The sequence below is a fragment of the Penicillium atrosanguineum genome, assembly GCF_028827265.1.
Source record: "Penicillium atrosanguineum strain IBT 20685 chromosome Unknown utg000003l_segment0_segment0, whole genome shotgun sequence".
Classification (NCBI taxonomy): Eukaryota; Fungi; Ascomycota; class Eurotiomycetes; order Eurotiales; family Aspergillaceae; genus Penicillium; species Penicillium atrosanguineum.
The window spans coordinates 4,392,095-4,405,306 of NW_026623135.1; the positions used below are offsets into that span (position 1 = coordinate 4,392,095).

The 13,212-nt window shown below is 47.8% G+C and overlaps 6 protein-coding genes across 6 annotated transcripts; 3 read left to right on the plus strand and 3 right to left on the minus strand.

Moving 5' to 3' along the window:
* Nucleotides 1-66: 66 nt before the first annotated feature.
* On the minus strand, nucleotides 67-1,609 carry N7443_005090 (uncharacterized protein; the record flags this gene model as incomplete). Its single annotated transcript, XM_056885146.1, has 2 exons — nucleotides 67-1,440; nucleotides 1,487-1,609. The coding sequence occupies 2 exons, from the start codon at nucleotides 1,607-1,609 to the stop codon at nucleotides 67-69; spliced, it is 1,497 nt and encodes a 498-aa protein (XP_056743424.1).
* Nucleotides 1,610-1,863: 254 nt separating this feature from the next.
* N7443_005091 (uncharacterized protein) lies at nucleotides 1,864-2,158 on the minus strand (the record flags this gene model as incomplete). Its single annotated transcript, XM_056885147.1, has 2 exons — nucleotides 1,864-1,938; nucleotides 2,045-2,158. The coding sequence occupies 2 exons, from the start codon at nucleotides 2,156-2,158 to the stop codon at nucleotides 1,864-1,866; spliced, it is 189 nt and encodes a 62-aa protein (XP_056743425.1).
* Nucleotides 2,159-2,997: 839 nt separating this feature from the next.
* On the plus strand, nucleotides 2,998-3,939 carry N7443_005092 (Amino acid/polyamine transporter I; the record flags this gene model as incomplete). Its single annotated transcript, XM_056885148.1, has 1 exon — nucleotides 2,998-3,939. One exon carries the CDS (start codon nucleotides 2,998-3,000, stop codon nucleotides 3,937-3,939), a length of 942 nt encoding a protein of 313 aa, XP_056743426.1.
* Nucleotides 3,940-7,055: 3,116 nt separating this feature from the next.
* N7443_005093 (putative pathogenesis associated protein Pep2) lies at nucleotides 7,056-7,810 on the plus strand (the record flags this gene model as incomplete). Its single annotated transcript, XM_056885149.1, has 2 exons — nucleotides 7,056-7,183; nucleotides 7,228-7,810. 2 exons carry the CDS (start codon nucleotides 7,056-7,058, stop codon nucleotides 7,808-7,810), a joined length of 711 nt encoding a protein of 236 aa, XP_056743427.1.
* Nucleotides 7,811-8,540: 730 nt separating this feature from the next.
* Nucleotides 8,541-10,873, minus strand: N7443_005094 (putative pentafunctional AROM polypeptide; the record flags this gene model as incomplete). The annotated part of the gene is made up of 2 exons (XM_056885150.1): nucleotides 8,541-8,747; nucleotides 8,798-10,873. 2 exons carry the CDS (start codon nucleotides 10,871-10,873, stop codon nucleotides 8,541-8,543), a joined length of 2,283 nt encoding a protein of 760 aa, XP_056743428.1.
* Nucleotides 10,874-11,096: 223 nt separating this feature from the next.
* N7443_005095 (uncharacterized protein) lies at nucleotides 11,097-13,101 on the plus strand (the record flags this gene model as incomplete). Its single annotated transcript, XM_056885151.1, has 2 exons — nucleotides 11,097-12,958; nucleotides 13,008-13,101. 2 exons carry the CDS (start codon nucleotides 11,097-11,099, stop codon nucleotides 13,099-13,101), a joined length of 1,956 nt encoding a protein of 651 aa, XP_056743429.1.
* Between the last annotated feature and the right edge of the window lie 111 nt (nucleotides 13,102-13,212).

A 13,212-nucleotide genomic window follows, 5' to 3' on the forward strand; every position in this document is an offset into this window, starting at 1 on the left:
ATGTTACTTTCCATTGATCAGCGGTGGCAGAAGTATCAGAACTCTACCTATAGACTAGCCAAGGGCTTACAGTATCAGCCTGTTAAACCATATCATTTCGCCTCCCAGTGCAGGTTCCAGATCCAGGCCAACTCTCTTTGCCACTCTATCCACAGTAAATTCAAAAGTTGCTTTCACAAAGTCATAATCCCTGGGATCTTGACGCAGAACCTCGAGCCTCGCCAGCCATGAGTCGCCCGTGACGTGAAGCATCCAAATCACCATAGGAATTTCTTGAAGCAGGCGATCGGCAAAAAGACTAACCCCACGCAGCTCCAGGTCTAGATTTCCATAAGCAGGATGAGAATACCGTCCAGCATGGGCGTCGAGAGAAACCGAGGGACGAGATGGCTGAGAGGGCAAAGATGGATAGAGACGTTCCCTAACACGGAGATTATCACGTCTCCTATTCGCTATCCGTAATTCAAGCTCAGAGCTCCAATCCACCCTCTCAGGAGAAGGGGTACCCAAAAGTTCATCCAACATGTCCATGAACAGAGAGATCTGTACACAGTTAGTCGTCCCAGTTGTATTCCCCATCATTACCAACCCCCACTGAAGATCTGGCAGGTACATCATGACAGACCCAAATCCAGTCCAGCTACCCCCGTGCCAGATAACACGTTGGCCGTGATATGTGTCAATCGTCCAGCCAAGAGCATAGGCATGAGGCGGTGCAAATGGATTGTTACCAGATTCAGTGAAATGGATGCGTGGTTCTGTTAGTGTCTGATGTGCGGCTTGACTTAATGGAGATGACATGTTCATCATGCCGCGGAGCCATTTCGCGTAGTCGACGACGTTGCTGATCATTGCGCCGGCTCCTGATACGGCTGGAAAGTCGGGAACTGGTTGTTCGATGAAGGTCTTGGTGGATGCGTCCCAGGCGTAGCCTTGTGCTAATATTGTCCCTGGGTCTGCTGCCGCTTGTTGTGGTGTCCAGTATGTGTGCCTCATGCCCAGGGGACCCCAAAGCCTCTCCTTCATCAAATCTCCGAGACCAGAGCCGGTCATGGTCTCAACTGCATGAGAAACAGCGGAGAACATATAACTGCTGTACAGATACCGTGCACGAAAATCAGCAGCCAGAGGAAGATGTCTTAGAGATCGTACAGCGTCCTTGACAGAGTTCGTTTTCGGGCCGAAACTAAGTTTGTGGTCTGAAAGGCCAGCTCTGTTACTTAGGGCATCCTCAAATGTAACTTGCGATGTAATAGAGCTATCCGAGAGAACAAATTCATCTTTAATCACTGATGAAAGGGTCGAAGTCCAGTCAAGGCCCGGATTCTCATCAATGAGCAGCGAGACGCTCGCGGCAGTGAAGGACTTTGTGGTGCTTGCCGTGAAGAAGACTGTTTCAGGTGTCACTGGAGTATCGGGAAGTACCGAAAATCCATATCCCTGTCAAGACTTTAGCCCTGTCCTGATGACAATGATTAGCGCGTACCTTGGAGAAAGTGGACGGGCCATCGATGACAGCTATCGCGAGACCAGGAACGTGCCATCTATCTAACAGCCCCTGGACACGGTCATTGAACTTGGCGGTAAAGGGCGACTGTGTAAGCGGCATGGTAACTGGAACGGAAGAGATGTTCAGAATTGCGCAGCGTCGAGAAGAATTGAGTTGCCTTCATATCACCACCCTTATGGACCCCGCCTTTAGCTTCTCCTGACACACCTCTATTGACCACCCCAATGTTTGCACCTTCAAATTGCGCGGGACAAAGTGTGCCTCTGCTCTTGATGACTGGGGCGGTAGAATTACGAGGGAATTGAGAGGAAATATCAATGCATTCAACCATGACCAGGAAGGTATCACGAGGGCTATTCCGGCCATTCGTTGATTGGAAGGATGCCAGTACTAGCCTTTAGGCGACGTCGGTTCCCTTCCGAGATACTCTGTATAGACTGTTTGCCATATGAGGCTCACCCTGTCTAGTTGGAATTCTGCTAAATAACTATAGTTATTAGTCATTGAATTCTAGTCGCGTTAAAACTCACATACCCCGTGCGCTGCATCACCTGATGGTGAGGCTGAGTCCCACTCGGCCGACTTCGTGTCCTGCAAACTTCTTCCCCTTGCAGCCTTTAAGCCCCCACGGGCATGATCTTTAATCATTGCCGTTATAATGACATCGTCAATCTTATTTGGCGATATGAACTCCGGGCTTCAAGTAGGGAATAATCATGGCAGGATCGACGCACAGTTCCACCTTTCCACAGGTAGGTCTACTGGAACCTTAGGCTGCACAAACCCTGGCAGGTAGAGGCTTGTTAACGAAGGACTGCCGTGCCATAGAGCGATCTGAAATATACAACACCCAAGGTGGGGCTGTCTTCAGCGGCAATCTTTCCGCAGATCGTGACATCAACATTCGTACGAGTCTCTCTGCAACTTCTGGCTATGACCTGGCTATGGCTGTGAAAGCACTGCCCATTCTAACCGCTTCAAATTCCCAGATCACATTACTACAATCCGTCCACTAGCTCATTCCCTCTACAAATCCCTCTTTACCTCATCGGATTTTTTTGGCCAAGTCAGAAATGAGCTTGGCCTTCTCGTATCTGTCCTGAATGCGACTGAAGAACACACCCAAAAGGTTCATCCAGACGATGCACAGCTCCCCGAACTGAACGATGCATTAAATAGATGCCACGACGCATTGCGTGACCTTTCACGATTGAAGGAACACTTTGATAACGTCGGTCCTCAAACTCAGGTCACCTGGGAACGAATGGGCTGGGGCGTGGACGAACTGGTGGACATCAGAGCGAAGCTCTTGTTATACATACAAGTGTTAAACGTGTTGAACACCAATATGATACGGTGGGCTTTTCAAACCTAATGGGGTTCGGATGTTTCGCTGATATTGCAGCAGGTCGTCTCATGAAAACGTTGAACGTATGTTAAAGACTTTTATTAGCGAGATTCGCAGCGGTAAACGTGAATCCTCGGTAATGTCAAGTGTATCGACTAGCTCGCTCTCAATAGACGAGAAAGAAGGGTGGAGACAGCTTCGGAAAGAACTGCAGAGTATTGGCATCACCCCCGAAATCTTCACCCGGAACCGTAATTTTATCCTCACCTCTCTGCAAGCTCTATCGCAGAACGAGATTGAAGGCTGTCATGTCAACTTTGCGACAGTAGATTTGGGTCAGGGAGAAATTTTCCCAGAAATGCTTCGGGGGCCTTCAGATAGTACTCCGGGGGCGGAAATTGAGGATGAGATCCCCGTGACCACGGCCACAGACACTGATCCCTATCTCCCGGAGGAGGAAACGCTGAACGTCGAACCCCAGCTTCCGACCTACAGCCAAGGGACAATCCCTATCCTGGCACCCGGCAAAAAGTCCAATCGAGTGGCGCGGCTACTTTACAGAATCACTCACACCAATGCTGATCTCATAAAGGCAGTGCGAAATGGAAATTTGGATGAGACCAAAGCAGTCAAGAACGCCATTTCCAGCCCTCAGGTCGCCAAAACAGCCGGTACGCAGGTGTTCACTGGCCCACCTCAACTGAACCTGGACACGGCCTCTCCATCCGACGAAACGATTGTCTTGTCAAATGAGAAGAACTATCCAGACTATCCTGTCGAACAGTTTCCGGGCTTCTCATCCGCTATGCCCATATCCAACGCTCCGGACGAAAATGGCGTTCTTGATCACAATTTTCATGCCACCGGCGAAGCCAAGGTTCTGTTCCTTACTACAAGTATTTTCGAGTTCAATATCGACAGTCCTAGACGCGAGGCCGGGTATCCCTACCTAACCTACGGACTTGGGGAGATGTTCAATGTCATCGGTGAGACCGGAGAATTGTGGCTTGCTTATAATCAGGACGACTCTGCGCACCAAGTTGGATGGATCTGGCACAAGCACTTTGTCAAAATTTCGTAGCAGCCTTGAGAAATGCAAGTCATTACAGCCACTAGCGAAGTCGACTTCACCAGGAACCACAAATAAATTATTTTGGGCCCTGCCAAGACACTGGCTTAAGGAAATTGTTCAACACCCTGTGAAGTATTCAGATCCTGATGATTGCGCACTTGCTGCACCCAGCAGCTTATGTCATCTGGGAGGTGATTAGTTATTTAGTTCACCATTGCTTATCATATCATGGATAGATTTAAGCCTAGATTTAGCTAGACTCGGTGCCATGCTTCATTGCGCCACTAGTGTGGTCAGTTGTCAACGAAGACAACGGGCGTGATGGGAATGTCGGACTAGTACAGGTAATAAATACAGGCCCAGTACATACATTAATCTGTACAATGCCAAGAAACGGGGGGTTCAGGGGCAGAGTAACGATAATAGGAATAGCATGTCTTGAAAGAGGGTTCGAGAAAGAATCTCTGTGTGCAAGTGGTGAAACTGATTTCGATCTATCCTGTATTTATTTCGATCAAACATCTCCACAAATGAAATGCGTTCTTGTTCAATGATAAACAAGACCATGGAATCATCACCGCTGAAAGTGTTTCCTTCCGAGATACTTGATCGTATCATCGGCGAGCTCGATACAGACGATCCTCCTTCCGCGGACTTAAAATCCCTCCGCTTGACATGCCACACATTAAATGATTTTTCGACTCGATGGCTATTCAGGAATGTCTGGGCTTTTGCAGCAGCATTGCATGATACTATTCAGGAAGGGAATGAGGGTTTCCCAGAGCTCGCGAAGAAATATGGACACTTGGTTCGCCAACTTGAGCTTGATGGTACAAACGGCGCAGACTATGACTGGGATTGTCCATTCGATTTTCTACCATATCTGGAGCATATGCCTTTCTTACAACACCTCGAAATATTAGGTAAAGGGGAGTGGTACGACGGCTATGGAGAACCTCGTCCCGAATTAAAAGACTTAGTTCGGCAGGCCAGTCTTTATACTCCACCTAAGGATCGAGCTTTGCGAAATCTTCGTTCCGGTGAGTGACTCGATAATGTGTTAAGGCCTGATCCTGACTCTTAACTGAAGTGCGTCTAAGGCTCCTCTCACAGAATGGTGGTAAAGACCTTCCTCTGGGTGGTTTAGGAGCGCTATTTATCATTCCCCAAATAGAAAGGCTCGAATTATCGAGGGTCATTCTGATACCAGGTGATCCTCGTCTTCCAGTAGGGTTTCCAGGGCATACGGCCTTCGGCATCACGGCTCTCAAGACTCTAAGTATCGATCGTTCATATATTGATATTGGATCGGTAGTTAGAATCCTCTCCTTTCCCTCTGCCCTGGCCCATCTCCGGCTTATGACTCATAATAATCTCCAGGTCCCAGAGACTCGGACCACGGAAGATCTTTGTCGAGCTATTCTACAACAACGACAGTCGCTGGAGACGTTGAATGTGACTGGGTGGTCCAAGTCTTCTCCACCAAATGGGCAGCTGCACTTGATTCCCCGACTACGTGAAAATAAGGGCGACTTTCAGGGATGGTTCACTACAGAAATACGGATAGTTTAGGGAAGTCGTGAATAGTATGGGTCTGAACTCACAAAACTATATTTGGGCCACCTTCATTTCCTTCTATAGTGAACAACTGTATGTACTCTTCAGATGAAACAAATTGAAAATCTTAGCCAATCCCTTATCATTTCCATTCGAGAATTGGGATTGATTTTATACAGACTTGAGGATTGCCCATAAAAGAGGTTACCAACACAATCCGCATCAGCTGTGCCAGCTTGACTCTTTGCCTTCTCCGTGGCGGATCGGTGGTTGGCGCGCCGAACGCCGCCTTTGAAACGCAACTACAGCATGTGCCGACCTGGAGTCACTACTGCAAAATGAAAGACTGCCTATTCATACAGAATTTCGCGAAAACTATACCCCGAGTCCACACTACGAGTGATGTGGGATTGGTTTTCATTTACAGGCTATGGAGGTGGATTGTAGGATTGGGGGCTAACGTGTCGCATCCTGGCACCGGTGCAGAACAAGACTGGTAGTGGTAGATGGCAAGCAAAGTCCCTGCGTGCCACTTTGTTCATCCAGTTGACAAACAGTATTGCCACTTGCTGTCCCTCCGACACCTTCACCTTCCGCGAGTCTCGCTACACACCAGGACCTGACCGATATGAAGATACACATTGGTCTATCCAGCGATCTACCCACACACTCTTCGCCATCTGCTGCTTTGACCGGCTGAATATTGCTGAACAGTTTGTCAATTACTTGCAGCACGTCCACCGTCGACCTCGCGAGATTTGTATCCCAGGTGGGGTCTATCAAAGTCGACAGCTTTGGAAAAAATGTTGAGATAACAAGCGAGTTGAAAAAAAGGGGAAATAATACGCTATGACACTTGATGGGAGTGATTTCCAAGAACATTTGGAAGGCCATTTTGACTGTGTTGAGATTGAGCCATATGTAGAGATAGTCCATTTTCTGGAAACCAGGGCAAAGGGTAATCTACTTGGAGAGCGCCAAGCCGAACATGCTTAACTCTGTGTACTAGACTGAGGCCAGAATGGTTTCTATTCGATCGTGAAAATCTGTTTTATGAGAGAGGCATTGGGTCATAATCAAACTACCTTCTTGCTATAAGTGTGGAGAGGCTAAAATGACTGTGGTGGGTGGAGATGGAGGAGTTCTTGTTTTCTGTTCTAGATTGTGCCTGAATAGTTCCTCTTGTAATAAAAAAGTTGATATTTATACTTATTACCCTTAAAACCAGTCTTATCAGCAATATACTGCGCAAATGCTCTAGACAGTGAGCGCGCATCCGTATCCCTGCTTTCATCTGTCCAGCTCTGTAATTATTTACTTGTTGCAGTAAATCATTTCCGAGAAACGAGCTCAAACCATATGCCTGAAATAGATAATCAAGTTTTCGTGATCAGTCTATCCCGGGGTCTCTTGCCGGATTATCTGCAGACTCGGGGAACGGGAATCTTCGGTAGTGACCTTAGCCGTCGGCATTTCCGAGCAACCCCTCACCAGCATATATGGACGCCAAATTACTCCAGTTCATCGAAACTGAGTATTCCAAGTTCTACTCAATTTCACATTCAGTCATGCCTGACCTACATTCTCTCCCTGCGGGCACTTGGCCCGCTAATGCCATTCGCAACAATGGACCAGACAACCTAGTGCTGGAGCGCGCAAAGCTACGCGAGCTGGCAGAAGGCTGGCCTTGCTACCGGTACCTATTCTGACAAAAACCCAAGGTCTTTCAAGCACTTATAGTGGTACTAGTGATGCATGCGAATGGGAAAACTTCGAGTCAATTTTCCACGAAGACGCCTTCGTATACACCACCTGGTCCGGCCGTGTATCCTACAAAGACTTCATGGAAGCCTCAAAGGCTGGCATGGACAAAGGCGCATTCATCATGCACCGCTGCCATGGCGTGACAACCGACATCAGGCCCGATGCAACCCGTGCCGTCACCAAGATGAAGGCAACCATCACGCAGCGGTTCACACTCGATGGATGTGAAGTCGATGCCGAGGCTGATTGTCGATTCATTTTCTTCTTTGAGAAAGCTGATGGTCGCTGGGGCGCGCGTTTTGTTCGTCATTGGTATGAGAAGGATAAGTTGCTACCTGTCAATCCTAACAAGGTGCCGAAGGTGGATGAGGCTAAGCTGGCTTCGTATCCTGAGGGGTACAAGTGCTTGGCTTATTGCCAGGAGCTCACTATGGGCGTCACTGTTTTGAAAGATATGCCTGGACATAGGCGCCATGTTGGCTCGGTCAATGGGGAGAAGCACGACTTGTTGTATCAGCAGGCTAAAGATTGGCTTGATGGGAAGAACCTCGATGTATAAGTAGCATTTTATCAATTGAAATTTTGTGAGCTAATGGTTCAACTGTCACTAGACTTTACAATCAATCGCCTCAGTCGTTGAAAGTCCAACAAAAAATCAAATAGCAAGAAGGCTACTGTTCACGGTATTGACTTAAAGAAAAGACCGTTGAGGGTTGGATCTTTGCTGCAGCTTTTGCCACGCTGCGAAGGCTAATAATCTCAAAACCCTGCGTCTCACAAAAGCCGCTGACGTGATCCGCTGCTTGGAATAAATGGTCGTTGGGTGGTGAATCGCTGCTGAAAACTATTTGCGCCGCGAATTCCAGGTCTGCGTAAAAGAGTTCAAGTTCCTTGAGGTTTGATTTCCCAGCTTGCTGGAGTTTGTAATCGAAACTGTGCGGCCAGGCTCGTCCTAGGAACGTGCTCATTATGGCGGCTTGACACTTCATTTCAGATGTTTGCAAGTCGTATTTGCAATGGTCAAATTTATTGTGAGTGAGCTTTTGAATGAAAGATGCATTATTTCAACATCATTGCAGGCTCAGATAAAGTCTTAATACATACGGCTTTGTCCACAGCCGAGCCGACAGCTAGTGTAAGCTGTTCCGGGTCTTTATTGTAACTTATTCGCAGCTAAAATATCTTGTTCAATATCATCGGCGATATTGTGCTTTGTTCTTAATTATCGTGCATCCCATGCCATGTCATTAATTGCACACCATCGCCGCGCCGCAATAAAAAGCATCCCCTCATTTATGAACAAATCCATACTTGATGGACTGCTCCCTAATAGCGCGCCGCATGCAGTGGACAGGCGCAGGTCGTCCTGTAAAGATCTCAAACTGGACAATGCCCTGCTCGACCAGAACCATTAGCCCGTCGACCACAACCCATCCTTTCGATTCGCGAGGGATCATCCGCTCCATTAATTGTGTTCTGGATGGACCATAGCCAACCTGCAATGAATGTTAGCAATGTTCAACTTTTGAAGGAGAGCGTGGCCGACCTCGACAAATACACCACCAGTTCGGCTCTCAAACCACTGGTCCGGAAGCTGCACCGCTATAAGGGACTCACCCCCTATCTGGTATGTTGGAATGCAGGATACAACAATGGTCGGCGGGCGAAGATCTGTTGGCCAAGAATCCCCCGGTGATAGGAGAGCATGTAGACGAAGTTTGACGCCTGGCTTTGAATGTGCCCACTGATGGTAATAATCTGCCAGCTTTTGTGCATTCTCAAGAGTCCTGTTGTAAATGCACATACTTCGAACACCTAGCTCGTAACATGCGTAGATTGCAGCGTGTGCCATTCCACCGGCGCCAATGATCAATGCAGTCGTTCCATCTCGTACTGCATTAGCTGGCGAGAGGTGCTTGTCAATGCAATCTCTGATCCCGATGTAATCTGTGTTGTAGCCTCGGCGAATTGTAACTCGTTTCCCGTCGGATTGGTATTTGTGTTCCAGCGTTATAGTGTTCACGGCATTGATATCTTTGGCATCTGGACTGACTTCGTTGAGGAAGGGCAAGATAGCGGATTTGTATGGAAGGGAAATTGTCAACCCACCATGGTTCTCGTCATCCATTAATTTGTGAACACTAGAAAAATCATCCGACTGCATGCTCTCGTAGATATGGGGCAGTCCACATACAGCATAGGCTGCGTTGTGCATCTCTGGCGACAGACTGTGCTTTAAAGTCTGGCCAAAGATGGTGAACCGTTTCTTGGTGTGAAGAAAGCAAGCTGTCATTGCCTCTTGCGCTTGTTTCAAAGTCACTCCGGTATGTGTCATTGAAGGCAGCACTACAGGAGAAAGAGTAGGGTTCAGCCAGATTGAAGCCTTGCCATGTGATCCCCTATTATAACAGACGACCGGTATGCTTGACGTTGACAAGTCCGCATGGAATGGAACCATCGCAAAATTATCGTCTGGTAGTCTGCACTCCCCAGTAACGCAGAGGGCATCTGCTTTTGAAACCCGAAGTTGTTCTTGAAGGGCTGCGCGCTGCAAAGATCTTTGTGGAGACCCCACTGGAAGTTTCTCATGAACGGAAACAATTAGTTTCGTGTTTCCTTTGGAAATGTGAATGTTTTGGGCCATGTCTACGGCGTACTGAAGTGAACAGGTTATGGCGTCGGGTGCAAGTCGAAGTACCGACATTAATACCCTGTGGTAAGTCTCGCGGTCTGCCTTCATAACAGGAGAAGCCTTAACATCCACAATGACCGGAACACGACAGTGTCTTCTCAGAGATGTCATATGTCGTGCAAGTCTGTCCATCAATGTGCGAGAATTGAACTCCTCAGAAGGAACAACCAGGGCTATGGCATCAGCGCCTCCCTCGAGTGCTTCGAGGTCCTGGGTCCCATCCAGCCAAGTCAATGGTACTTGCAAGGCGAAGGTATGCGATGGAGAGAATGGGTCGGTTGAGAAAATTGAGCGGTGAAAATTTCCAAATATTCGGTGTAAGAATGCCACTAAAATCCTCTCGGTCTCCTTGAGCTTGAGATAGGTTGGCAATGGGCGATCATTCCAAAAGGGCTGCCCCCGTGTATGGTTAAAGAAGTCAAAGTTGGAACATGATTCAAAGAACTCATTTCCAACTTCAAATAAGCGCTGAAATTTCTCTTTGCTTGACCCAACAAGCTGTTGGAGGTCTGAAACATCCCGTCTCACGTATATGACCGGATGTTCCCTTGCGAAATCGTTCAAGAGTGATTGCTGTGGTCGACTGGAACTTCCCCCAAGACCGACAATCACACAGCCTTTTGGGTATTTTGTGAGAAGGACACGCGTTAATTCGAGATCTACCTCACGATAGCGTGCTAACCCATGCCGAGAAATGAACTCTTGAGGTGACGAATGAACTTCTTGCCGGAAGAACGCGTCGAAGTCGATGAATCTTCTTCGAAGCGAAACTGATGCTATGATTCCCAATGTTTTCTTTCCGGCGCCGAAAAAACCGACGAGTAGTAGTGTTGCATCAGGAGCGTATTGTCGTCGAAAAGCAAGAGAGTCGCTTGGTGACGTTGTAAGGCTTGAATTCGACGGCGCCGCAGCGCTACCGACGGCGCTCATTTCGACGCCAAATCAACAGATATGCTGCTTTCCTATGCCAGCCAATTTATCAGTAAAGTCATGTCGCTGTCGGCGATTGAGCGAGTGTAATTTAAGTGGAATGCCACAGCGGCTAAAGACAAGGCCGATCACATGACATTCGCCACGCCTGGAGGGCAACTGTAATCTTCACAAGTTATTCTAGGAGATTTACATAAATGAATGATTGATATGCACTGTATCAATGACCAGTCCACGTCCATCCAAAAGGCAGCGTATATATCGTGCCTGTGACCAATGCCGACACCGTAAGTCCAAGTGTGACGGCGACCAGCCTGTGTGTTCCATCTGCTATTCGGCCAAGCGAGCATGCACATACCAGAATGGCGGTGGCCGGCGCGGTCTTCCATCTGGATATGTGCGGAGCCTTGAGATCGTCTTGGGTCTTATGTTTCAACATGTTCCGAACAGTGAAGCTACAACTCATAGTGTCCTCCGAGACTACCATGGCAAGGGCAACTTCCTTACCAGTGGTGTGGCCGAGCATTCTCATAATATCTGGCGAAAGTCGAAGCTATCTCGACATGTGTCTCAATTATTGACACCTGGGTCGGAATGCCTTGATGATTCAGAGTGGGAACCGATCAAGACGCGAGATCATGGAAGCATAGCTGATCAAGGCAGTCCTCATTCGATCTCTAAACCAAATGAGGTCTCAGCTATTTGTGAAATACCCGTCTTACCGTGTGAGACTCCAACCCTTCCTAACTGGGCTATTCCTGATCATACACCCGACCTGCTTGACTTTTACTTTACCTATACCCATTGCTGGCTTCCTATCCTCGAACGTCGCGATCTTCTTCGAGCTATGCATATCAGCCCTGGTCGATCAGCATCTGATCTCACATCGAGACAAATGTTACTCTGGTCTGTCATCATCTACTCTTGTGCCTTGAAAGGCATACAACTTCCAGGGCAACCAGCACTTCCTGCAATCCAATTATATACTCAACGCATTCTTGCTTCTAATATGGCTAAACTGGAACTTGACCATATACAATCGACTTTGATTGTAGTTCTCACTCATATTTCAATGGGGAACATTAATCAAGCATGGCTTTCACTTGGGCAAGCCGCGAGAATGCTAGCAATCCTGCCTTTGAACCTGCGCAAAGGTCGCTTCCCTCATACATTCAATGGATGCATCTTTCTTGACAATATTATCTCTGCTTTGTTGGGTAAAACGCCCTGTCTTTCATTGGAAGAACAACTACAACAAGGACCTGTGGACGAAGACGATGTTGATGAGTGGGAGGTGTGGTCCGCATTTCGCACCAAGACACCTGCAACCCCTCTGCAAGCTCTCAGCACATTCAATTCCATTCGACACCTCACACAGCAAACTTCACAAATCCTATACTGCACCTACAATACCCTATCAAATTCCAAAGATATTCTGGGTAATTTGCGGCAACAACAGGCAGCCATCCTCCAAACCCGTCCTTACAATCGCGATAGCCTTACCACCCCTCCACTTCTTATTTTGCATCTTACGTCCGCCTTCACGACCCTTTCATTGATTCTCAAACTTGGGCAGGTCTCATCTGCTATTCTGGAATTGTGTATCAGAACAATCTATTGTGTACTCGATATGTTAGATCACTACGTGGAGATGACGGGTGCAGCCGGTTCTTCCCCAATAGTTCATTGTTTTGCACTTCAGTGCCAGCAAGCGCTGGGCATTTGTGTCTCTTTGTTGAGCTCGGCAGAAGAGGAGGCTCTGCAGAGGCGCATAGATGCCCTGCTGCAGTCAGCAAATCCGAACAGCCAGTTTGACGGAGGGGATTGGTTACGACATGCAATTGCTTCAGCTTCAGTTTCAGGAACCCAGAGTGATCAACACAACACACCTTTGATACCCATACCAGCCACGCATAGCACACAAGTCAACTCGGCCACCATGGTGTCTCATCCAGAGCCACCTGACATAAATCTACCGGATCCGCTTTCTATCAGCGACACCACAGTTCCAGTTGGCGGAGGCTCAGAGGAATACGACGCATTGTTCGAAGAAATGATGCTTGTTGGCTCATTCCCAACAAGCAGGTACGTATCCCTTAGCACTCCATATTTGATTCATTTCTGACTTTCGTAGACAAGAGCCTTCATTCGCACATAACCTCGGTTTCTATGACGGAGACCTTGACACGGATTTTTTGGCTCAATTGCAACAACCCTCAGAGAGGTAATGCTTCCCATATATACTGGAATAATGAATACCCGAACCCGAAAAATGTCGATCGGACTATAAAATAAATGCCCGGGCCTGCAGTATATACGTAGTATGCCCATCTCTATCG